Genomic DNA, 23,785 nt, shown 5'->3' on the forward strand with positions numbered 1-23,785 from the left:
GTTCCAGAAGGCCATCTTTACTTCAGATTGTCTCTCCATAATTGAGATGATTCGTTCTCAAAAGGCGAACCGCTCGAGCATTGGAACCATAGTCTCGGATATCAAGGTTTTGCGTGGGTATCTTCTCATCTAGTCTCTTCAGTCATGCTAATTGTTTATCGAATGCCGCGGCTCATAGTTTAGCACATTTGTGTGTTTCTTTCTTCTCATGATTCTATCGTGCGCAATGTAACTTTGAGGAGTATCCGGGAAACTCCTTTTAATGATTTTTGATCAATAAAGAGTGGTATTTCCCCCCCTAAAAAAGAGTGGTATTTTTTTTTCTTAAAAAGAAACACATCTCGCAATTGTATCGAGCCTACCCTAAATTATTCAGATGGTGCTGTAATAGGTTTGCTAGTACATGCTCCAGCGAAGAAGTGCGTGTGTTCGAAAAAAGAAAGCCCAAAGAAGTGCGTGCTGTAATAAAAGAGAAAAGAGAAACAGAAAACAAAAACCAAGTGGGTGTCCACCGCTGGATCATTCATGGGCGGCCCGCGCCCCGTCAAACGTCCGTCGGCCGCTGCGCCTCCACTCGAACAGATATTTTCCCCAAGGGCAGCGCCGTCTTTTCCCCGTGACCGGCCGCGGCGCACATTTACGAATTTCAAATTTTGGATCGCGTCGGCGAGACCGGGGCCAACGTTCCCTTGCCGTCCCGCAGCATCCATCCTCCCCGACGCCCCCACGCTCCACTCCACCGATCCCCCACACCCGGCCCCCAGTGACACGCGGGCCACGCCCACGCACCCGACAATCCGGGCCCACATGTCCGCGAGCCGTCGCCGCGGCCCACCCTCGCGCGCGCACCAACCAGAGGCCGGCCAGGCTGGCGGCGTGGGCCACCGCCGCGGCCCGCCCGCCTAACGCCAGCGGAACGGCCGTTAGGTTTACCGGGGGCCGCCTATAAAGGGGCCGAGGGGGCCGAGCGGAGGAGCCACTACACATCCGGCGTCTTCACAAACGCCGGCTCGCTCTCGCTCCGTCTCCCTCCCTCCTCCCCCGCTCCGCGCCCTCCGCCCCAGATCCCGTCGAGCCCCCCGCGCCCCCGCGTCGAAGATGAGGGAGTGCATCTCGATCCACATCGGGCAGGCCGGCATCCAGGTCGGCAACGCGTGCTGGGAACTTTACTGCCTCGAGCACGGCATCCAGGTTCGCCATACCCCATCTCATCCCATCTCTCGCCCCTCCTCATGTCGAATTCGTATGCGGTTGCTCCGATGGTGTCGATTGGTTGGAGAAGGTTTCCCGTAGCGGGGCCTCTGGATCTGGGCTGCGATTCGGGTTGTGCTGCGAAATGTTTTGCGGTTCAGTTGTCAGATCTTCTCTGGTTTGGAATATTTAGGCTGTAATTGATGCGGGATTTGAACTGTGACGGGATTACTCGATTACCTTCCCGTGTAGGTCTAGTTGTTTTCACGCGGGAATGCGGCAATTAGTGTTCGATCTGCGCGACCCTTCTGAATTCGTCAGGAACATCAACTGTTCGTAGTTCCTAATTTAAGCCTGCGATCTGTGATGCTTAGTCGTTTCGTTTTGTATTTTAGATCTGATATGCAATTGGAGTCCTAGGATCGTGCTTTTCAGGAGACACGAATACACCTCTGTACTAGTTTAGTTTCCACTTTTGTGTGAAATCTCAGATCTAGTTAGGCCATGATCATGCTTTACTTGGTCAGTTTTGATGTGTTGTGATATTATGGTCTGCATCCAACTGAACACCTCACTGTTCCCTGCTGCAGCCTGATGGCCAGACGAACGGCGACAAGACCATCGGAGGTGGTGATGACGCCTTCAACACCTTCTTCAGCGAGACCGGAGCCGGCAAGTACGTGCCCCGTGCGGTCTTCGTCGATCTTGAGCCCACCGTGATTGACGAGGTCCGCACCAGCGCCTACCGCCAGCTCTTCCACCCCGAGCAGCTCATCAGCGGCAAGGAGGACGCCGCCAACAACTTCGCCCGTGGTCACTACACAAGTAATTAATTCCCCCAAAACCTCACTGCTTCATTACAATCAGCACTGATCTCTCAACCATGTTTGATTTGCTCATCGTGCCTTGTTTGCTCTTGTCCCCTGCAGTTGGCAAGGAGATTGTGGATCTCTGCCTCGACCGCATCCGCAAGCTGGCCGACAACTGCACTGGCCTGCAGGGCTTCCTGGTCTTCAACGCCGTTGGTGGTGGAACCGGGTCTGGGCTTGGGTCGCTCCTCCTTGAGCGCCTGTCCGTGGACTATGGAAAGAAGTCCAAGCTCGGGTTCACCGTGTACCCATCCCCTCAGGTGTCGACCTCTGTGGTCGAGCCCTACAACAGTGTGCTGTCCACCCACTCCCTGCTGGAGCACACCGATGTCTCCATCCTGCTCGACAACGAGGCCATCTACGACATCTGCAGGCGCTCCCTGGACATCGAGAGGCCCACCTACACCAACCTGAACCGCCTCGTCTCTCAGGTACTGATCACCTGACATTGTCAAAGTCTTTCATCTGGATCGAAGCATTTCATTGCTGTGCCTGTATTAGTACTGTTGTGCAATGTGTGATGTGAAGCTGAGACTTGGAACTTGTGCTGTTTGTCTGTGTGTAGGTGATCTCATCCCTGACCACCTCCCTGAGGTTCGACGGTGCCCTGAACGTGGATGTGACTGAGTTCCAGACCAACCTGGTCCCATACCCGAGGATCCACTTCATGCTCTCGTCCTATGCGCCGGTCATCTCGGCCGAGAAGGCGTACCACGAGCAGCTGTCGGTGTCTGAGATCACCAACAGCGCGTTCGAGCCGTCGTCCATGATGGCCAAGTGCGACCCGCGCCACGGCAAGTACATGGCGTGCTGCCTCATGTACCGGGGCGACGTGGTGCCCAAGGACGTGAACGCGGCGGTGGCCACCATCAAGACCAAGCGCACCATCCAGTTCGTGGACTGGTGCCCCACGGGGTTCAAGTGCGGCATCAACTACCAGCCGCCCACCGTGGTGCCTGGCGGCGACCTGGCCAAGGTGCAGAGGGCCGTCTGCATGATCTCCAACTCCACCAGCGTCGTCGAGGTCTTCTCCCGCATCGACCACAAGTTCGACCTCATGTACGCCAAGCGCGCCTTCGTGCACTGGTATGTGGGCGAGGGCATGGAGGAGGGCGAGTTCTCCGAGGCCCGTGAGGACCTGGCTGCCCTGGAGAAGGACTACGAGGAGGTCGGCGCTGAGGGTGGCGACGATGAGGATGGCGAGGAGGACGACGACTACTGATCTGCTCGTTCGCTCGACGGAGGATCCGTCTCCTCTGCCGCCTATCTTTAACTACATGTTGCCGTGCTGTCCTGTTTTGGAAACTTGTGTTGGGTTGTTAAGCCGTCGGTGCTTTCTTTGTCGCTGTTGAACTGCATCATTAGTACTTCGTGGAACAAGTATCTCGCTTAATTTGTTCTGTCCTGCCCGGTCCTGTCTTTGCTCTTGGTGATCGGATCATATTTAGTAGCTGAATTTGATTAGCCCGGACGGTGGTCGAGATTCTCCCCGCGCGAACGGACCACCGGCGGTGATTATGTTGATGGGTGTGGACTGCAGTCGGGGCAAGTTGCAAGCAATCCGTTGGGGTGGATGGACGCGTTCGTTAGTCCTGATTCTTCTTCTCTTTCTCGTCCTGTTTCCATCCATCGGAGAAGGGGCCAAGTTCTAGTCGGATTAGTAGTTTAGGGCCCTTCAGAAGCAATTATGCAGACCAATCTCGACAGGGAAAATAATACCCAGACGAGCATTGCCCCAAAGAATCACTCGTAAGATCATCCATCCAAAGGTGCAGAAGCCCCGTTGGATTCTTCATTCATCATGGAGCTAAATAATGTTGATTCACCCGTTCAAGTAAGAATAAATGTACGGTGTAAATCCTCTCTGTTTGGAACTTCTGAATTTATTTATTCATCAGTACTGAATGAGTCTGCCTTGTTTATGCAGCAACCAGAGGAGGAAGACAGACTCAGCGCGCTGACTGATGATATTTTGCTGTCTATCATAACCAGAATCGACCTAATTACAGCTGCAAGGACAAGTGTGCTCTCAACACGATGGAGACTTCTCCCTTGGTTGCTGCCTGAGCTCAACATTGATGTCAAGGATTTCCTGCCTGTTCCTCACCCGGACCCAATCGATGCAAATGACATGCATGACGCGATGGTGACCCTAACCAAAGCAGTCAGGAGCTTCTTTGATAAGCCTCGGAGAGAATCAACCCTCACAAACCTGCAGCTCAAGATCTACTCGATCAACACCTTCTCAAGCGACATCGGCCCGCTAGTGTGCGGCGCGATTGACAGCGGCTTACTGAAAGATTTGGACCTTGCGATCCTCGATGAGACGAAGCCGCGCGACTGTGATGATCCTCATATGCTACGGCTTGCCAACGACACGGATCATTTCTTCAATGCCTACCCTAGTGTGTTCCATTGCCTCACAAGGCTTTCTCTCCACAATGTGTGCTTTTACAAGTTGGACATGCACCATCTCCTGTTTGACCGTTGCACACAATTGAAGTATCTAAGACTCTTTCATTGTGACGCTGGTCGTGGCTTTCTGTCGAAGATAGATGCACCAAACTCAGAACTCCGTGTTCTGGACCTCGACACGTGTTGCTTTGGGAGGCTTGAGCTGGTCTGCCTTCCGAAACTGGAGAAACTTCATTGGGATACTTGGGAATCTGAAGACGCGCCCTTGTCTTTTGATTCTGTTCCCTCTCTCCGCGAATTACACCTTGCAAATGGGCCCGAACTTCATCAGAATGTGATTAAATTAAATGAACTTCTACGTGGCACCATGGGCATACATACTCTAACACTGGATTTTATGGGAGAAAATGTAAGTGCTAGTTGAAGTTTTCTATTCGCCATGTTTTCACAGTTATCCTAGTGACATCGTAGATCTGTTTCTTTGTATAGGTAATGACATGGCTGTGTTTGGTAATTCCCATTCTGCATGTGTGTGTGTGTGTTTGAGTTTTCTGTACGAGTAATTTCGTGGAACTACAAACCTATCGGGCAGAAACTATTATGAAAACAAAACCTTTGGTATAAGCTTTTGGACAACTACGCATAGGTTGGCAAATGCGTAGAAAGCTACATTTTAATGAAACCCTGCCCTCGGACAATTATTGTATTTTATTTTGGTACATTCACAATTGAAGTGTGACTTTTTTTTTGAATAAAAAGGCAGATCATTTTCTACCTTATGCATTCAAAACGAGTAGGGTACCCGAATGACCAGAGTCATTTACATGAAAGTGATGTTAACGCCGCACACTTTGTGCAGCAGGCCATCACCAAAGTGTGACTTTTTCAAAAAAGAATGTGTCCCAATTGATTCAATCATTTCTTAGAATGGAGCTCTCTCACCAAGTACATTTTGCCAACATGTCAGTGATTTTGTACTTCTGTGACATATTTTTTAACTATGTAGATTTGCGTTTGCGCATCCTATGAAATTTAATCCAAATTTATTTATCTTTGGCCAGCTTTGGATGCAACCTGAAATGAAGGAACTCAGCTCTGCATTCAGCAAGCTAAGGATGCTGTCCATACTAGGTATCTTTATTGAATTCGACCTTATATGGACGACAGCCCTTCTTGAGGCAGCCCCCTCTGTTGAAATATTACAAATTCAGGTGAGTTGTGCCGTTCTGACTTAAGAACGTTTTACCAGCTTCAGTAATGAATATGTTTTTCCCATTTTAAAATACTTTTATGATCTTCGGAATCTCATATTCAACTTGTATGTTATGCTGTTTTTTCTTGCATTCTGTACATTGAACTGCCGCTGAACCTGAAAATTTAAACTACAAGCCTATATCGATATAACTATTCCTAATGCAAATGCAGGTATATGACCATTTATGCGATATCGATGGCCAGGTCAGACTGCGGTCCTTCCCTGAAAGAAGGAGCCCTCAGTGGGAGATGGACTGCCGCGGCTCCAAGAACCTTCTACTGAGAGAGCTCCAAATTATTTGGTTTAAGCCGCTAAAGCAGCAGCTGGCATTCACAAGGGCTATGCTGGAGCGAGCACCCAATTTGCAGAAAATAATTTTGAGAGATGAGTCATGTGAGGCATGTGATGACCTTGGGCAGCCGCCGCCTTGTTCTTGTGCAGAGCGTCTTTTTCCAGAGAGCAAGGATGAGCAGGAAAGGGTGGTCAGGCGAATTACAGATGGTGCGATCTTCTCAGGCCAAGTAATTTTTGAGGATCGTAAGAAGCTGTAGATAGATACCTGCTTTCTGATGGCTTGCTATATTCAGAGGCAAATTGTTGCCATGTTTAAGAAGTTGTCGAAAAAAATGAATGCTCACTGTAGTTGCAGATGGCTTGTTAATTTGTGTTGAACGATTATTAATAAAATGCAAGCCAATCCTCTGCTATTTTTATCTCTCTTGATAATCTGTGCCCTGTAAGGTGTCTCCTTAGAGACAGCATCATACTGGACTTTCTTAACTCAATGATACTTCTAACAATAGGTTCTGCCAGCGCGTTTAAACTTGTTGTATCAACGTGGTGGTTGCTTTATAAGTATTATTTATAAAGCGAGAAGTGAGCTTGTTTCATTATTAAATGGACTCCGCCATATTTTGGATTCACACATTGTCCTGACATTTGTCCAGAACTCCAGATGATCTTCAGAAGATGGCTGCAGCAACTGATAAAAGGAGCAAGTCTAGTTGATTTCGATGCTTTTATGTACCTATAATCACCTTTCGTACTTCATTCTTGTACCAGTTGTCATCACGGCTGATCCTCGCAGAGATAATGTCGAGCAACTTCGTGACTATGCTCTATGGCACGTTCTCCATGCACTTTACATCGCTTGATGATCTCTACAGTTCATTCTGACATTCGTAGTTTTCCATCCCTTGAAGTTTATTGTATCTGTCCTAGATAGTGCTGGAGGCCTGGAGTCACAACATGCTTTGAACAATCTCAAGTGCTCTTGGTTGGCCTCACATTTCGAACTTGATTGAGCAAGGACAAGAAGTGTCACACTGAAGGTAAGAGCAGGTTACCATGTTTGTGTTTGCTTTTATGTCAGTACAACTTCTATTGACAGGTTGTTGATTTTCTTGCTGTCTCGAGTCAAACTGGCCTAGTCTGTTTATTTGGAACTTGTTTCAGCTGCTGATGGGGAAATTTAGAACACCGGCATTCTGAACTTGTTGCAGCTTATGATGGAGCAAAGCTAAGATTGAGAACATTGATGTATTAGCTCTCATCCTTTTTAGTGGCTAACTGCCACCTACACAAATACTTCCTCCGTCCCAAAATATAAGAACATTTTTCATACTAAGTAAGTAAAAGAATTTCAGCATTTGTTTTTTCAAGCGCTTCCATTATCCATGTGATGTGTTGAGCTGGGCCACGACTGAGTAGTGCCTGCCCCTGCCCAACTTCACATAAACTTGTTTTCCCTTTTGTAAATGTGTAAGTAATGTTGAAGAACAGATATCTGTGTCATTTGCATTGCACGTAGATCTGGAGTAGTACATAGTTATACCTTTTACACGTGCATGCTTAGGAATAATGACGAGGATCAAAGCCATTAAATAAGATGTACAATGCTGTATCGTGAATGTATGATCAGCGTCAGAGGATTCTATCATCTCCTTGATTTCCTGACTATGTCTGTTATGAATTTCTCATGTAATATCATTTTCTCTGACCAGTCTTCTAGAGGTGGAGAATTGAGTAAGTGCTCTAAAGAAAGAACCATCGGTACCCACTGCAGCCATTGGCGGGCCATTCAAGCTCGAAAACTTACGACCGGAAAGGACTTCTCCGTGGACGTTTGAGGGATAATATTGGATGGCAAAAAGTGTCTGAACTCTCGCAAAGGACATATACGGTCGATTTGAGGGTCTGTGTCAGAGATGCCCTGACAACCATATCATCATACTCCCTCCGTTCCAAAATAAGTGCCTTGAGCTTAGTATAAATTTGTACTAGAGCTAGTACAAAGTTGAGACACTTATTTTGGGACGGAGGGAGTATATGTTACTTCCACCGTGGATGGATTTAGCAAAACTTATTTATCTAAAAAATCTAAAATTTGTAAAATTAAAGTATGTGTGCCCCGTTATAACACGCGAGCACTTATCTAGTAAGAGCATCTCCAACGTTGTGCATCAAAAAGGACACATCAAACGTCCATCGACATGTTCGGACGTCTCCACAAACAGTAGATAGGGGACGGCCATCCGACCCGATGCACCAAATGTTTGCCCCATTTTCTTAAAAAAGAAATAGACCAACACATAGATCAACACTGATGCTTGTGAAACGAAGAATGCACATGTTGGCAAAATATTGTGCCCTTTTGCTTCATGCCTACAAACCCCATACTTGTGGCCAACCACGCGCTGCACAACAATGCATCCTTCTCTCACTGAGTACTCCCCCACCCCCTCAATCATGCTTGCTTCATGTTAAGAAGAAAAAAGTCAAAAAAATAATCTCAATGACATTTGACTGAACACTTACCGACGTGGTGTCCATCATGGATGGCGTCAACAGGAGGCAGACGATACTTGGGTTGCGGACGGATCAGGGTGTAACGGGGGAGGGCTCCGAAGGGGGAGTTTGGATGGGCTGGGTGTGTCGAAGTCCAATGTGGCAGGCGTCTGGACTCTCTCAAACCTCCCACAAGTTTGTTTCCAGTTTGAAAAAATTCAAATGTACGAACTGGTTTGAAGACGTTTGATGCACCGCGGTGCATGACAAAAAGCGTCCAGATCATGTTGTCGGCGTATTCAGGAGCGTTTTGATGCACTGTGGTTCATGGCAAAAGTGTCCTGACCAACTAAACGTTCCTGCATCGGATCCACACACACAACTCACGAAACAAGCAAGTTTAAACATCGTGCTCATGTATGTGAGCGATTTTGATTATAGTGTGTTAAAAAAAAGTTAAAACACAACAACGCGGGCAGTGGATCTGTGGCCGCAAAAGAAACCATGATCTATACTACATCACCATCCGTTCCGCCCCAAGCCAACGAAGGAGCTGACGCCGACGAGACGCTGTTGTCCGCACAAGTTTCCATCGTCGACATCTGGTTCCGGTGCATTCTCTCTCGCCCTTGTCATTTCGCTTCCCAACTTGAAAGTTTTGCCTGCACACACACACACGAGATAGCCGTCGGTTCTTGGCTTCTTGCGTGCCGCCGTTGATCGCCATGGCGCGGCGGCGGGTCCGGACGTGGGCTGCAGCCGTCGCCACGGGTGTGCTCGTCGTCGTCGTCGCTACTGCTTCTGCTGCGGCGGCGGCGGGGGCCGAGGAGAAGCTGATGGTGGAAATGACCCTCGTCCCGGGCGCCGCGTCGACGGGAGCAGGCAAGTCCACGTCCCCTTGAACATATCCTCTTTTCTCCTCCAGCCGGCGGCATATTGTCTATGATGTGCAGTTGCATTACGGAGTACCAATGGTGGCGTGGCGTCTGTGTTCCACTGCAGTGTGCCTCGACGGGAGCCCGCCGGCGTACCACCTCCACCAGGGCTCCGGCGCCGGCGCTCGCGGCTGGCTGCTCCAGTTCGAGGGCGGCGGTTGGTGCAACGACGCGCGGTCGTGCGCCCAGAGAGCCCGCACTTCACTAGGTTCCAGCAGCCTCATGAACAAGCTCGACACGTTCTCCGGATTGCTCAGCAACGATCCCGCCATGAACCCTGGTACCTCAACAGCTCAATCCCTGAATTGTTTTTCATTCAGCAACAAAGAAAACGAACACACACTTCAGAGTTCTTCAGTTACATGCGTGCACCAAACGGTCACAATAATCCGGTAGGTAGCACTACCAACAACCAAGCTAGCTAGGTCCATGGTGAATTCAAGCTAACGGTCCTGCAAGGATTGATTATTAGCCCACATCTGCATCAGTTTTTTCAGGCCACTTACAAGGCCCAAAAATTAAAAGCTCATCAAGTCTCGTCAATATTAGAATTTTTTTGATACGGCCTTGGCCAACAATTCGAGCAGATTTTTACAATTGGAATCGAGTGAAAATGCGATACTGCGATGGCGGCTCCTTCACAGGCAATTCAGAGTTCAGAAATGGTGTAAGTATGCTACCATTGTTTCTTGTTGCTGCATGGGTTCAACAGAAGTTTGCTGCTCAGTGCTTGCCTCTACATATGCAGTCTTCAGTCATCTACATGAGAGGCCAGAGGATATGGGATGCAATCATCACAGATCTCTTCCAGAAAGGCCTTGCGAAAGCCGAAAAGGTCCACCAGATCTCATCACTGATAACCTCTATATATACTTTCTGCATATTAGTTTTACTCCTCTCTGGCTAGACAACAATTAAGCCGGCCATGGTTTTGAGCAAGTTCTGAATCCTTCAGGTGCTGCTCTCAGGCTGCTCAGCAGGAGGTCTAGCTACATTCTTCCACTGCGACGACCTCGAGGAGCGTCTCCGAGGCACTGCCATGGTGAAATGCATGAGCGATGCAGGGTTTTTCCTTGATGTGTAAGTTGGAGCAAATCAAGAAAGAAAAAAAAATACTTCTGGGATGTCAACTCTTTTTGTCAAATGTGTTGAAAGGGTTTGGTGTCATTTTGCAGGGACGATATTTCCGGCCGCAACACCGTCAGGTCTTTCTTCAACGGGGTAGTCGATTTCCAGGTCTTTTTTCACTAGCAAAATCCCTCTTCCGGTCTTCCCACGGTAAACTGGGAATATCTCTATGATGCCTTGGACCTTCTTGTTTTGAAATACTTCTTGCAATTTTTCAACTTTCATCTAGGGGGTTCAGAAGAATTTGAACAAAAACTGTTCGGATTCAACAGTAAAATCTTATCAGGTGAAGACTCTTTGGATTCCTATACTCTTCCTTGCTAGTAGATCCTTGCTAGTAGAACCAAACCGCATTTTTACACAGCGCTTGTGCTAAACCATGCATAACTTTCCCACCCTTTGTGTGCAGTGCTTCTTCCCGCAATATGCGCTTCGGAGCATCAGAGCCCCCTATTTCATCTTGAATTCAGCTTACGACGTATATCAGGTAAAACAAGACATGATACTACCGTATAATTTTTTTCAGCATCCGATCACTGGTAACTACACATGCTTAACATTTTTTGGACAGTTTTTCCAAAATTTTGTGCCCCGTTCGTCTGATCCTAGAGGTCAATGGAGTCGCTGTAAAGCGGCCCTTAGTGCATGCAGCTCATCCCAAATTGCAACTCTCCAAGGTTACACTTTTGTGCTTTATACGGATCTGGAGTGAAGTCTGTTTTAAACCCTGATTTCATAGAGTGTGACATTAATGAACTCTCACGTCTAAATCCCTGAAATTTGCACCCTATACTTCTTAATCCCAGTCAATCTAAACCCTAGACTGATCCTATACTTGTCTGGAAGGACAATCCTGATCGGGATCGGTTGTTTCTCTCACGTACTACACGGGCCTACATGTCATATTTTATCTTCTTCCTCAATCTCCCCTACTCTCTCCTAAGCGTCCATCTTCTTCCTGGAATAGCAAGTATGGCGAGCACGGCCACGAGGTCAGCGCGTGGAGCTGCGCATTTAGGACGCCGGAACCCGATCTCGACGGCGCCCTGGAGACCTTTCATTTGGCGGACCGTCAGTTTTTCCAGAGATCCTTGACCTGCGGCTTCACCTCCGCGCGAGCGCGAGGAAAACAACAGATGCCGTCACCTCCCCGCTCGTGGTTGCTGATGCGTCATTCCTTTGTCTGCGTCGGTTGCACGCGGCCTCCCCTCCGTCCGCCTCGCCGCCCCTGCGGCAGGGTTGGGCACGGCGTGCGGCTCTCGGCCAACGCGCCCAGAACGAGCAAAGGTACGTCTGCACGGCCGCACGCGAGTCAGTCGACCCAAATCATGATGCGCGCATCAGGGTCGTCCTCGAGTACGCTGGGTGCGTTGGCCTCACCGTCGACTTGGACGAGCTGGATTTGCTAGTATGTTGCGGCTGTCCGCGCACACTACATCTCGGGTGCATGCGTTGCTTGTTTGTTTCCAGCAAAGAATCGATCAAGGCAGGGGGCGGCCTACGTGAGAGATTAGAAGATAGAAGGTGAAGAAGAAAGACAGAGAGATTAGAAGATAGAAGGTGAAGACATATGGACCCGGGTGGTCAGTGACTGTGGTGAGTGATCTCGGCCGGGATAATTATTTTCCCGGTGCGCCAAACGGATTCAAGGTTTGATTTGATCGGGATCGAGGAGTATAGGGTATCAACTTCAGGGATTTAGATGTGAGGGTTCATTTGCGTCTCACTCTACGAAATCAGGGTTTAAAATAGACTTCACTCTACGGATCTGTGAAATGTACATTAAACCAACGGGCGCAAGCTTCTTGATTTAGTTATTGCCTTAAGGCAATCCAACCAAGTTGTTGTCTTACATATATATTCTCTTAAAAGAAGATCCTTGATTTAAGTTGCTGCCTTGAGGACATTTCTGAACTCGTCTCCAGGCCTGAGAAGCGCAATGTTAATGGCTCTGAAACCGTTCGAAGGCGAATCGAAGGTGGGGATGTTCATCAATTCTTGCTTTTCACATTGCCAGAGCGAGTCCCAGGACACATGGTTTGCACCAAATTCCCCAAGACTACATGACAAGGTAGTAGTACTAATAAATATTTACTCCTGTAAGAATAAGCTGTACTTGTGTATGTGGGCTTCTAACAATGGGTAGTGTTTGCACTAAAATCTTTTTGTTTCAGACAATTGCGAAGCTGGTTGGTGATTGGTTCTTTGAAAGGGGTGCCGCCCAAGAAGTTGACTGCCCCTATCCTTGTGACTCGACTTGTCACAACATTATACCATTTTAATTAGGTTAGGCCACTGAGTTTTAGGGTTTATGCATTGGTCAGTGGCTAGAAATTCTATACGAAATTCATAGATATGCATCGTGTTAAAACTTGTGCACTTGTAACTCATGAGATAATATGATCAAATGTCTTATGACAAAGAAAGCACATTACTACGGAACACATGAGCGTTGACGCGTCAAAACCCGTCACCGTTGATGGGTGCCGACAGTCTAGCTTCGGCTTCTTGGCTTGCTTCTCTGTAGTCGAGCTTGCGCTCCAAGACATGGCTGACGATGGAATTTTGCCATTGAAACATGTGTTGTCGCCCTAAAAAAAGGAAAAGTTGTTTCATCAAACAAGGTAGAGATCAGAATGGCAGGAAATGTGCAGAAGGCCACCTATATAAGGGCTATCCGCTAATTACAACTCTAGTTATAGCCTATAATTTATTCAACAAATTTTTAACAGTTTGTCTTTGATACATGAAGAAGAAAAAGGAAAAATAAGAAAAAAACTGCTTTCATTGAGAGTTGAACTCAAGACCTCCCGCTTACTAAACGGGTGCTCTAACCAACTGAGCTATGAAAGCTTTTGTTACAAAATTAATTATTTACTTAGACAACCTATAAAGCTTTTGCGAGATCTAATTATATCAATTCGGCATTGAGAATGTTGAGACTTTAGGAGTACATTCTAAGAGCTTGAGGTAGACAACATCATCGAAAGTTGTAGGTAGGGGTCACCATTGATGTTCCACTCATGGCCAAGGGGCTAGCTCCGAAATGAACTCAAACATTACTCATCCTAATGGATATGTCATAAATCGCCAAAAACAAATTAAGGGAATCTAAGAGATGCACTTTTAGTTACTTTGGCAACTTCGAAAGTCGAAATGAGTCCTTGGTTCTGGCCATGCTAGGGAGAGAATCAAAATCAACACAATCAAGTAGGCTTTGATTAATGTCGATGCCAGCTATGTGGAGAGATTAATGCGGCCAGTGTGGGGGTGGTTGTTAGGAACTCATCTGGCAAAGTTATTATATCTTCGTGGGACTTTCTGGGTCAATACTACAGCGTGAATGAAGCTGAGCTGCGTACTTGCCTGGCAGGCCTTTATATAGGTATTACTCTTCACCAGTCCATTATTTTGAAGACTGATTGTGCTTTTGTCCGTTCTTTTCTTGCAAATGAGAATCTTGACAGGTCCTCGCTCGTTGATATGAAGAAAGAAGCCTTGAGTATATCGAAGATGCTTAAGAATTTTAAAATTGCGAAAATTAATCGGAATGTCAATAAGGTGGCTCATGAAATTGCGAAGTTGAGCTTTATAAGTAAATCTGATGGGATTCTTCTTAATAGCGTTTCGCCCTGTGTGGCGAATTTTGTAATGAAATGTTGTAATAACATTATATTAATTAATTGACGTATGGGGGTTTTTCAAAAAAAAAAGTAAGCTTTGATTAGGCCATTTGTAGAAGGTGTAGGATTTTCAAACAAGAGGAACGAACGACGGTCCTTTAGCCTGGCATCATGAACACCTCACCAACGGCGAGGTCCACCTGTGGGCTGAGATGATCGGTACAATGCATTGATAAAACCACTTGCGTACAAACTGCAAAGGCCATATTTTTTTTGAAGAAACAGTACACTCTTGGTACACACGGAGAAAAACGAAAAACAAAAAATGAAATTGCTTTCATTGAGAGTTGAACTCAAGACCTCCCGCTTACTAAACGGGTGCTCTAACCAACTGAGCTATGAAAGCTTTTGCAACGAAATTAATTATTTACGTACACATTGTCTAAATTATGTTGTCACTTCTTTTTCCTGTCACAGTGGGCCATACGAGGATCTGTCGCCTCTGCAGAATTTTGTTTCATGACTAAAGCCAGTTAACTTTATGGGGAACTCTTCTTAAAAGAAAAAAACTGTGCTGCGTGCACCACTTCTAAGATCTCAAATATGACGATTTTATGACTGTGTTGCCAAGCTGTGCCTACCTTCTAATGGCTGTTTATTTTCCTTATGCAAAATGTGAACTGTGTTAACTGTTAAGTACTATGCCATAAAATCGCTGAACCACAAGGTAATCGGATGGCTGTTTATTTTCTGTCAACTGTGTTTATTCTTGCATTGTGCTCAGTAATCCATAACTGATAATACATTTACGAACGGGCAATCTAGTCCAGACCAGTTCATAGCCGTGGTTGGTTAATCATTCATAACAAACGCGAACACAACGTATTGACAGGAAAATATAAACTCCACAACCAGTATATTGTTCACGATGCCATCAGAGTCGAAAATAGTTTAATAATTGCAAAAACATACCGTAAACCTTTACCCTGGAGCATGCTAGTACAACAGACGGAACACAGGCACAAAAACATGGCGCCTTGCTTTCAGGTTATGATACAGGTTTGCTTATTTATCGGCTAGTCGAGCAAAACAGGGGAAATGGCAGGTCCAATTTAATGGCAAGAGGAAATCAACGGTAAAGGGCCTCAGACTTCAAGTTCTCAGCAATCTCGGTCTCCCAGCGGTCGCCGTTCTCGAGCAGTTTCTCCTTGTCGTACAGCAGCTCCTGCACCATGGCAGAGAACGTTGTGTGTTATGATTCCCGGGGAATGTGTGGAAATAACATCATACGATAGAATCAACTGGATAGTTTACCTCGTGAGTTTCAGTAGAGAACTCAAAGTTAGGGCCTTCGACAATAGCATCGACAGGGCAAGCTTCCTGGCAGAACCCGCAGTAGATGCATTTGGTCATGTCAATATCGTATCTGCAAAACAAGATAAAATATGAATCGTCAGAATGGAGCTTGATTGCAGATTAAGAGCAGTAGATCAAAGTGGCATACTTAACAGTTAACATGGTTCACAGAAAATAAACAGCCATTCGATTACCTTGTGGTTCGGCGACTGCCATCTTCACGTTCTTCTGCCTCAATAGTAATTGCCTGGGCTGGGCATATCTGACCACATGTGAAGCCATGTGAGAAAAGGCATACTTATGCATCAATAACTACCACTTCAACTAGTATGAGAAACATCCAACATTCAAGCATCTTAAGCCAATCACACAGTTTTGCACTACTATACATGAGAATTTTCAGTAACTTTTGAAACTAATCAAAGGCCAAGACTTCAATAACTAAGATTGGCGAGAATGTTACAGACTTACACGGTACAGCAAGCTACTTCCAGAAACTAACAGTGTTCAACAAAGTTTACAGTAAATCTAGCACGGTAGTACTGGACACATGGCGCCATGGGGGGCTCATGAATTTTAGCTTTGTGTGTTCAATTGCAAAATATTATTAAATCTACATACGATGATTCTTCAAGAGCTTCTCAAACCCCATATGTGCACCAGTTCCATACACCATACTCCCTCCGTCCGTAAAGGCTTGTCCCTCAAATGGATGTATCTAGCACTAACTTGGTGCTAGAAACATCAATTTGAGGGACAAGCTTTTTTGGACGGAGGGAGTACTAGATTGAAGAAGCATGTGGCCTAAGAAATTTGAGCTGCAAATATTTTTTAAATAAAAGCACCAATAAGCAGAAAGCTGTAATGCTCTTGCTGCCAGTGATTCAGAGCTCAAAGTTCTAACTGCTAACACCGTACACAATCTTACTGACTCAAGAGGTTTGCACCATCAGTGTTTCAACCCTGGAGTTGTGGACTCTTTTAGGACAGGTTCCCAGTCAGTAACCAGCAATTTTCTTGGTGGTCTTGACTTGTCCGTTACCCTCAAAGAATGACCGACATCTGTCTGATTCACAGCCATAATTATGCCATCAATTGTACTTCAAATTGCAATTTAGATTTTAAATTAAATGTTTCCAGGCCACGATTTGTTCTCCTTGTACCCACGGGAAAAAGTGATCAATCCCAGGAACTGAAACCCTTCATACAATGGCCAGACTATTCTGAATACTCACAGAACATCAATCTTAATGCTTTACTCCACAAGCACTAACAACTACGATGACTACCACAAACAAGAACAAAACCATCATGTATTGTAAATAACTTCAAGCAAGTAAGGGATCAAACTTTTCTTAAAAACTTTAATCAATTTCAGTCAGATATACTTGAAAGAAACCAATTTTGCAAAGTAAATAATGGGAAAGAGAAGATGACCCTAAGAACTCATAATTTAATATGGAAAACATGGCATCACTGTTATAACATTGCGTTGAGAAGTATTACTGGTGCAAACACCAAATTTTCATATAAGCATGGCCTGCTATTACTATGGACCGTTTAGAACTCAATTTCATTCGGCAGAAGATAAATTCATATGGTTTGCTAACTAATCCACTACTATTGCGAGATTTAAGAGAACACAACTTACAGCTTCACAGAGTTTACAGGCAATGCAACGCTCTTCCCCAGTATCATAACGTCTGAGAGCATGCTCCCCTCGGAAACGGGGGCTCAAAGGGCCCTTCTCAAATGGATAGTTAATCTACAAGGAGTCAAGATAAAAGAACAGTCAACAGAAGCAAGCACGACAATAAGACTAATAGCATGTGTGAAATTCGCCACTTAACTGTAACTTTCCTCTCGAAGAAGTACTTGAGCGTCAGCATCAAACCACGGACCATTTCAGTCAAAAACAATGTATTGATACTCCTTTCAAACACTGAAGAAAGAGCATTAAAATGAGAGGTGAAGCAGTATCCTAACAGCAACAAGGAAAATAGCCAACATACAATTGTATGCCCATATAAAAAACATATACTCACCAGCACTCCAATCTTTGGCGAGCTCTTTCGCAAGCTGTTCTTTCTCCTCGTCCTCTGATCATTAAAGAGGGCAGCGCTTTCAGAGAACAGTAGCATCGCACAAATTTAAATTCAAGATGCAACTATGCACACACAAAATCATAGCATGGAATTAGTGTTCGAAAGAATAAGGCCAATTAGAATTCGATACTATAGTCCATCATCATCAGCAAATGGCTTTAAGTTGTAAAGAACAGGTTCTCCTAAAACCAACGGGAGGCAGCATGGCACAATTTTTGACCATTTCATACTGGGTGTCAGGCATCAGTGTGCAACTAACTAATACTCTATAACCGAAGATCTGTTCCAAAGAGTTTCAGGTACAACCCTAATTCCTCGCTCACACGCTACCGTATGCACCACAAGATATAGAAAATCAATCACTTTGAACACACGAAATGCATGGAAATGGTAAGGTAGAACCGACATAGCCCGAACCACATTTCCGAAATAATCATAATACCAAAAGCTCAGGAAGAGGGGAGAGGGTGGATACCTTTGAACCTCTTGGGCGCCCCCGCGTCCATGTAGGTCCGGAGGTGGCCCTGCATCGCCGTCGCGGACGGGCCGAGACGCGCCTGAAACACCGGCAAACCACGAATCAGGCGCAAGTCACAGCAAACAGGAGTGCGGGGCGGCGTGCCTCGATCTGAAAGCCGGAGGGCGGACGGCGGAGATCTAGGAGGGCGACGGCGGGCAGGGGAGGCGGGGGAGGGGTAGAAGGGCTGCTCACCGTCTGCCTAGCGCGGAGGGCCATCGCTGCCTGCCGGGCTAGGAGCGCCGCCATGGTGGCGTCGTCGGCGACGAGGAGACGGTGGATTCGGATCGAAAGGGGGTTGAGGTGGGCTGTGCACTGTGGTCTCTAGTTAGTGGCTGGGGGATGTCCGGGTGTGTGGAGAAACAGGAACTTACAGGTGGGCTAGGCTGGGCTGGGCTGGGAAGTGCAGCACCGCCCAGAAGACAGGGGGGCCTTCCGTGTGTTCAAGGCACTACAGGTATAGAAGTGCCCCGTGCCCATCCAAAACGTTCGAGATCGATTGCCTGTTTTTTTTCCTTCTCGCTCGCGAGTTAGGGTTTCTTCTCCCTGGGGCGATCTCTTCGTCGCCATCGAATTCGTTCACCTTCCCTCCCTTGGCAGTGCCATCGGGGCTGATTCGGGCTGATTACGGGGTGGTTCTGGACCATCACTCGGCCTTGGTTGGACCTGACTGGTTACAGGCAGGGAGCTAGGGTTCGTTTACAATGCTCGATCGGATCTCCTTCAGGTTAGGGTTTCAAGAGGATGGCAGAGGAAGGCGCGTCAGCGGCTGCAAGACGCGTCGCAGGCCCCTCTGTCGAGTTGGAGAAGATGATGGCAAAGCTGGGCCTTCGCGATGAGGACTTGGACGACGTCGTCTATGATGAGGAAGCTGCACCGCCGAAGGCGGCTCGGTGGAGCACCGTGACGCGGGTGCACATAGACAAGGAATATAGCCAATTTTGGCTCTTCAAGAACATGCGAGCGGCATGGAATCTCGCTCAGAACTGCAAGTTTCATCCCTTAGAGGATAATCTCTACACAATACAGTTCTTTTGCTTAGGGGATTGGGAACACGTCATGCAGGACGACCCGTGGAACTTCCGTGGTCACACGATGATCCTTACGCCCTATGATGGAATCACCCAACCCTCCAAAGTAGCGCTGGACACACTTGATATTTGGGTGCAGATTCATGATGTCCTGGACAAGTATGCCCATCTAGTTCCAGCCTTGGCAGGGAAAGTTGGGGAAGTTCTGTTCGTGGAATCGCAGTCTCAAGACTTCGCCGGCAACTTCTACCGAGTCTGGGTTAAGATCAATGTCTTCAAACCACTCAAGAATGCGGTGTCGATGATTCGCGATGGCAATCGTCAGATATAAAGGGTGAAGTATGAGAAACTTCCTGATTGGTGCGCCGTTTGTGGGCATCTAGGCCATGTTTTCAAAGAGCACAGTGATGGAGTTCATGCACCAAATGCGCTCTTCTTCAAAGACCTGCGGGCTTCCTGGACCATGAGGACGGGGACTGGCCCCGGGGGAGGCCGAGGTCGCCGCGGTGGGCAGGGAGGAGGCCGAGGTGGCCACACCAACAATGCTACTGCGAGAGGGGCGCCGTCTACGGCTCCGGGTTATGATGTTCCTGTTGACACTGCTAGCCGTGTGATTGTGGACACTGATATGATGGAGGGTAACAGGAAGCGTCCGGAGAGAGCAAGTCAAAGTGAACAACAATCTGTTGGAGGATCCATAAACAGTCAACTTGCAATCATTACGGCTGAACTAAATGCAATGAGTCCTCCACCAAAGAGAGAATCAAAAAGGGCAAAGGCGGCTGATGGCAATGAGGAGTTAGGGCGTGTTCTGATCTCCTCCAACTTCACAAATCCAGCTTCCCTAACCAGCTTCTTGCTTCACACAGCGATTCGCAAGTGTTCGACACCGAGCGTAGCTTCTCGCGTCGCTAAAGCCAAGCTAGGAGGTTGTTGGGCCTAGTTGGGTGCCAGTTTGGGCCGTTGGAGGTAGCCTAGAGAGCCTTTGTACCTATTCGATCGAGAGAGAATGACCAGCGATATGTCTGGGCAACGTACCGATTCGATTACCTTCACTTGGTGGTGGCACTTCCAATGTAATATTGGCTAACTTCAGCTTTTCGCATCGGTGGAGCTGGGCCGACCCTGCTTCACGTTTTGTACTACGCTTGATGGTAGCTTCCTGAAGCTAGCTTCTCGGTCATATTTTGTTCGGCATGAATCCGCTCCAATATTTGTGAAGCGTGGAGTGAGAGGAGATCAGAACATGCCCTTACTAATGCAGCAAAACCAAATAAGACGGGCTCCGGCGAGGAGCGCCGCTGAGCCCAATGAGTATCTTATGTTGGAACTGTCATGGTGCTGGCAAACCCGTGGTGGTTCGAGAGCTTCGCGATATGGTGAGGCAGTTTGCCCCTCTATAATATGCATTGTTGAAACTCAAATAGAGGGTGAGAGAGTTGAAAAGCTTGTTGATACTTTAGGCTTTAATAAGAGTTTTGCTATTAGTAGTTCTGGTAGAAGTGGTGGTATTGGGATTTTCTAGAATGATTCAATAAAGCTTGAGATAATTGGTTACTCTGAGTATCATGCCGATGTTGAGGTTGACTCCTTTAATGGTACCAAGGCCAGGTTCACCTTCATCTATGGAGAAGCTCAGGTTAGCAAGCGGTACAAAACTTGGAACATGCTTAGGGGCATTGCGAGCTCGAGCCAGCTGCCCTGGGCTGCTCTAGGCGACTTCAATGAAGTGTTGCATGCCTATGAACATGATGGAGTAGGAAGCAGAAGCCAGGCTCAGATGGACGCCTTCCAAGACGCCCTAGATACTTGTGGTTTAGCAGATATCGGCTACCTTGGGAGTACGTGGACCTTTGAGAAGAAGGTCTCCAGTGACACTTTCACGCGTGTAAGACTGGATAGGTGTGTCGCCACACCGGCGTGGTCACTAGCGTTTCCCGCAGCAAAGCTTGAGCATAAAAATTCAGTGTCATCCGACCATGCAGCGATCCTACTCTCGTTATCTAATGTGCATACACAAAAGAAGGGGCCACATACGTTTAAATATGAGCTGATGTGGGAGCGGCACCCACAGTTCATTAACTTCGTTTCAGAGGACTGGAGCAAAACACAGGCCAACTCAGTGGCAGATTTGCATGAAAAGTTGAATGGGCTATCACACGGCTTGCATCATTGGGACCACACTGAGTTTAGTTCTCTTCTTGGCGAGATAAAAAAGCTCAAGGGATAGCTAGATGTGCTGCGGGCGCAAATGGGGAGGATCGGCCCTTCCCATGTGGAGATCAAAATTTCAGACTGCCTAGTAGAGTTATATCATCGGGAGGAGATTCTTTGGCGACAGAGAGCAAGGCTAGAATGGTTGGCTCATGGAGACAAGAATACTTATTTTTTTCATCTCAGAGCCAGTCGGAGAAGAAGAAAGAACCAAATAAAAGCATTGCAAGGCCCGAATGGTAGTTTAACCGAGGGTGCAAATGAGATGGCCAATCTTACCAGCGTGTTCTATGAAAACCTCTACACTTCCGAGGGAGTACAGAATATGGAGACAGTCCTTGATACAGTGCCATGCAAGGTAACGCCCGAGATGAATATCCAGTTAAATGCTCCATACACACAGCAGGAAGTGAAGGAGGCTCTTTTCCAAATGTTCCCTATAAAAGCCCCGGGGCCGGACGGGTTCCCCGCCCATTTTTTCCAACGTCATTGGGATGTGTGCGGTGATGAGGTAACAAAGGTGGTGCTTCGAATAGTTGAAGGGACGGAGTCTACGGAATGTATTAACGAGACTATCCTAGTTCTCATCCCCAAGGTAAAAAGCCCAACGCAGTTAACTCAATTCCGGCCTATATCCCTCTGCAACGTCCTTTACAAAATTGCATCCAAGGTGATTGCAAACCGTCTCAAGCTGATATTGCCCGACATAATTTATGTAGAACAGTCCGCCTTTGTTCCTGGAAGGTTGATTACTGACAACATAATTCCAGCTTATGAGTGTCTCCATTTTATGAAAAGGAATAGGGAAAATAAACACCAAGACCGCACACTGAAATTGGATATGATGAAGGCCTATGATAGGGTGGAGTGGTCATATTTACAAGCCATCCTGCTAAAGTTGGGATTCACTCAGAGATGGGTTGAGATAGTTATGGGCATGGTAACGTCGGTCAAATTTTCAGTCATGTTCAATGATAGTAAACTGCAACAATTCAATCCTTCACGAGGGATCCGGAAGGGGGATCCAATCTCCCCATACTTGTTCTTGCTAGCAGCAGAGGGCCTTTCGTGCCTTTTAAAATCAAATGAGTCATCTAAACTCCTTGGTCTACAAGTGGCACCTTCAGCGCCACCGGTAAGTCATTTATTATTTGCAGATGACAGCTTGCTGTTTTTCAAGGCCAATACTATGGGTGCAGATGAGGTCAACCAATTGTTGGATCATTATTGTCAAGCAACGGGTCAGAGAATTAACTATGATAAATCTTCCATATTTTTCAGCAAGGGTGTTCCTGAAAGTTTCGAGCGGAGGTCAAAGGGTTGCTCCATGTACCAAACGAGACTCTGAATGAGAAATACTTGGGCATGCCATCTGATGTGGGTCAGTCAAAGAATGGAGCCTTTAAATTCTTGAAAGATCATTTATGGAATAAAATACAAGCTTGGATAGAGAAGACTTTGTCTACTGCGGGGAAGGAGGTCTTAGTCAAACCAGTGGCCCAAGCAGTTCCTGTCTTCTCTATGTCTTGTTTCAAGGTCCCAAGAGGGCTATGCGAACATCTCAACATGCTCATACAGAAGTTTTGGTGGGCTCAAAGGATGGCCGTCGGAAGCCCCATTGGGTCTCGTGGAAGGATATGACATAACCTAAATCAATGGGAGGGCTAGGCTTTAAGGACTTTGAGTTATTCAATCTGGCAATGCTTGCGAAGCAGGGGTGGCGACTCCTCCAATAACCAGAGACTCTCAGTGCGCGGATCCAGAAGGCCGTGTATTATCCTACAACATCTATATTGTAGGCAACCATTGGGTCCCATCCTAGCCAAATTTGGATGGCGATCATCGAGGGGGGCGAAATTCTCAAACAGGGAATTATCATGAGGATAGGCAATGGAACTACCACAAATGTTTGGGTAGATAATTGGATTCCTAGGAGTGAGATGTTGCGCCCCTACGGAAGTAGGACGATGAACCCACCGAGGCTTGCGGCAGATTTCATCGACCACACCTTGGGAAAGTGGAATAGACAGATTTGTCGGGGAACGTAGTAATTTCAAAAAAAATTCCTACGCACACACAGGATCATGGTGATGCATAACAACGAGAGGGGAGAGTGTTGTCCACGTACCCTCCTAGACCGAAAGCGGAAGCGTTAGCACAACGCGGATGATGTAGTCGTACGTCTTCACGATCTGACCGATCAAGTACCGAACGTACGGCGCCTCTGAGTTCAGCACACGTTCAGCTCGATGACGTCCCTCGAACTCCGATCCAGCCGAGCTTTGAGGGAGAGTTGCGTCAGCACGACGGCGTGATGACGATGATGATGTTCTACCGACGCAGGGCTTCGCCTAAGCAC

General features: G+C 47.0%; 5 protein-coding genes and 2 non-coding genes across 10 annotated transcripts; 4 read left to right on the forward strand and 3 right to left on the reverse strand.

Annotated features, from left to right (window-relative positions):
* Positions 1-986: 986 nt before the first annotated feature.
* Positions 987-3,460, forward strand: LOC119303316 (tubulin alpha-2 chain-like). Its single transcript, XM_037580433.1, has 4 exons — positions 987-1,191; positions 1,782-2,016; positions 2,121-2,491; positions 2,626-3,460. The coding sequence occupies exons 1-4, from the start codon at positions 1,099-1,101 to the stop codon at positions 3,280-3,282; spliced, it is 1,356 nt and encodes a 451-aa protein (XP_037436330.1). The 5' UTR covers positions 987-1,098; the 3' UTR covers positions 3,283-3,460.
* A 146-nt stretch (positions 3,461-3,606) lies between these two features.
* LOC119303317 (F-box/FBD/LRR-repeat protein At5g56420-like) lies at positions 3,607-5,152 on the forward strand. 2 transcript variants are annotated; one of them, XM_037580434.1, is made up of 2 exons: positions 3,607-3,906; positions 3,988-5,152. In XM_037580434.1, exons 1-2 carry the CDS (start codon positions 3,862-3,864, stop codon positions 4,897-4,899), a joined length of 957 nt encoding a protein of 318 aa, XP_037436331.1. In that variant the 5' UTR covers positions 3,607-3,861; the 3' UTR covers positions 4,900-5,152. The 2 variants fall into 2 exon arrangements, with proteins under 2 accessions (XP_037436331.1, XP_037436332.1); XM_037580435.1 differs by having other exon boundaries at positions 3,607-3,894.
* A 250-nt stretch (positions 5,153-5,402) lies between these two features.
* Positions 5,403-6,385, forward strand: LOC119300122. Its single transcript, XM_037577185.1, has 3 exons — positions 5,403-5,420; positions 5,537-5,686; positions 5,901-6,385. The coding sequence occupies exons 1-3, from the start codon at positions 5,403-5,405 to the stop codon at positions 6,279-6,281; spliced, it is 549 nt and encodes a 182-aa protein (XP_037433082.1). The 3' UTR covers positions 6,282-6,385.
* Positions 6,386-9,086: 2,701 nt separating this feature from the next.
* On the forward strand, positions 9,087-13,022 carry LOC119303318 (pectin acetylesterase 9-like). Of its 3 annotated transcripts, XM_037580436.1 has the most exons (11): positions 9,095-9,399; positions 9,520-9,732; positions 10,040-10,119; positions 10,201-10,287; positions 10,408-10,532; positions 10,628-10,688; positions 10,810-10,866; positions 10,990-11,067; positions 11,152-11,257; positions 12,506-12,651; positions 12,755-13,022. In XM_037580436.1, exons 1-11 carry the CDS (start codon positions 9,243-9,245, stop codon positions 12,860-12,862), a joined length of 1,218 nt encoding a protein of 405 aa, XP_037436333.1. In that variant the 5' UTR covers positions 9,095-9,242; the 3' UTR covers positions 12,863-13,022. The 3 variants fall into 3 exon arrangements, 2 of the variants coding, with proteins under 2 accessions (XP_037436334.1, XP_037436333.1); XM_037580437.1 differs by lacking the exons at positions 11,152-11,257; positions 12,755-13,022 and having other exon boundaries at positions 9,091-9,399; positions 12,506-12,643; XR_005147875.1 differs by lacking the exons at positions 11,152-11,257; positions 12,755-13,022 and having other exon boundaries at positions 9,087-9,399; positions 10,810-11,067; positions 12,506-12,571.
* A 337-nt stretch (positions 13,023-13,359) lies between these two features.
* On the reverse strand, positions 13,360-13,433 carry TRNAT-AGU. Its single transcript has one exon. It is a non-coding gene; the product is annotated as a tRNA-Thr (tRNA).
* A 1,102-nt stretch (positions 13,434-14,535) lies between these two features.
* On the reverse strand, positions 14,536-14,609 carry TRNAT-AGU. The gene has a single exon. It is a non-coding gene; the product is annotated as a tRNA-Thr (tRNA).
* A 479-nt stretch (positions 14,610-15,088) lies between these two features.
* On the reverse strand, positions 15,089-18,537 carry LOC119303319 (NADH-ubiquinone oxidoreductase subunit 8-like). Its single transcript, XM_037580438.1, has 8 exons — positions 18,377-18,537; positions 18,140-18,221; positions 17,605-17,658; positions 17,410-17,501; positions 17,211-17,324; positions 15,754-15,821; positions 15,518-15,629; positions 15,089-15,428 (listed from the first exon to the last, which is right to left on the reverse strand). The coding sequence occupies exons 1-8, from the start codon at positions 18,428-18,430 to the stop codon at positions 15,333-15,335; spliced, it is 672 nt and encodes a 223-aa protein (XP_037436335.1). The 5' UTR covers positions 18,431-18,537; the 3' UTR covers positions 15,089-15,332.
* Positions 18,538-23,785: the final 5,248 nt, after the last annotated feature.

Source organism: Triticum dicoccoides, chromosome 5A (genome assembly GCF_002162155.2).
Source record: "Triticum dicoccoides isolate Atlit2015 ecotype Zavitan chromosome 5A, WEW_v2.0, whole genome shotgun sequence".
NCBI lineage: Eukaryota > Viridiplantae > Streptophyta > Magnoliopsida > Poales > Poaceae > Triticum > Triticum dicoccoides.

Excerpts from the sequence above, each read along its gene's own strand:
- LOC119303316 (XM_037580433.1), top strand. The coding sequence starts at position 1,099 with ATGAGGGAGTGCATCTCGATCCACATCGGGCAGGCCGGCATCCAGGTC. Across the intron at positions 1,192-1,781 it reads GCCTCGAGCACGGCATCCAG|CCTGATGGCCAGACGAACGG; the intron begins GTTCGCCATACC and ends TCCCTGCTGCAG. Across the intron at positions 2,492-2,625 it reads TGAACCGCCTCGTCTCTCAG|GTGATCTCATCCCTGACCAC; the intron begins GTACTGATCACC and ends GTCTGTGTGTAG.
- LOC119303318 (XM_037580436.1), top strand. The coding sequence starts at position 9,243 with ATGGCGCGGCGGCGGGTCCGGACGTGGGCTGCAGCCGTCGCCACGGGT. Across the intron at positions 11,068-11,151 it reads CAGCTTACGACGTATATCAG|TTTTTCCAAAATTTTGTGCC; the intron begins GTAAAACAAGAC and ends TTTTTTGGACAG. Across the intron at positions 11,258-12,505 it reads CCAAATTGCAACTCTCCAAG|GCCTGAGAAGCGCAATGTTA; the intron begins GTTACACTTTTG and ends ACTCGTCTCCAG.
- LOC119303317 (XM_037580434.1), top strand. The coding sequence starts at position 3,862 with ATGGAGCTAAATAATGTTGATTCACCCGTTCAAGTAAGAATAAAT. Across the intron at positions 3,907-3,987 it reads CCGTTCAAGTAAGAATAAAT|CAACCAGAGGAGGAAGACAG; the intron begins GTACGGTGTAAA and ends TTGTTTATGCAG.
- LOC119303319 (XM_037580438.1), bottom strand. The coding sequence starts at position 18,430 with ATGGCGGCGCTCCTAGCCCGGCAGGCAGCGATGGCCCTCCGCGCTAGG. Across the intron at positions 17,325-17,409 it reads TCTTCGAGAGGAAAGTTACA|ATTAACTATCCATTTGAGAA; the intron begins GTTAAGTGGCGA and ends GACTCCTTGTAG. Across the intron at positions 15,429-15,517 it reads TCTCTACTGAAACTCACGAG|GAGCTGCTGTACGACAAGGA; the intron begins GTAAACTATCCA and ends GCCATGGTGCAG.
- LOC119300122 (XM_037577185.1), top strand. Across the intron at positions 5,687-5,900 it reads TTGAAATATTACAAATTCAG|GTATATGACCATTTATGCGA; the intron begins GTGAGTTGTGCC and ends ATGCAAATGCAG.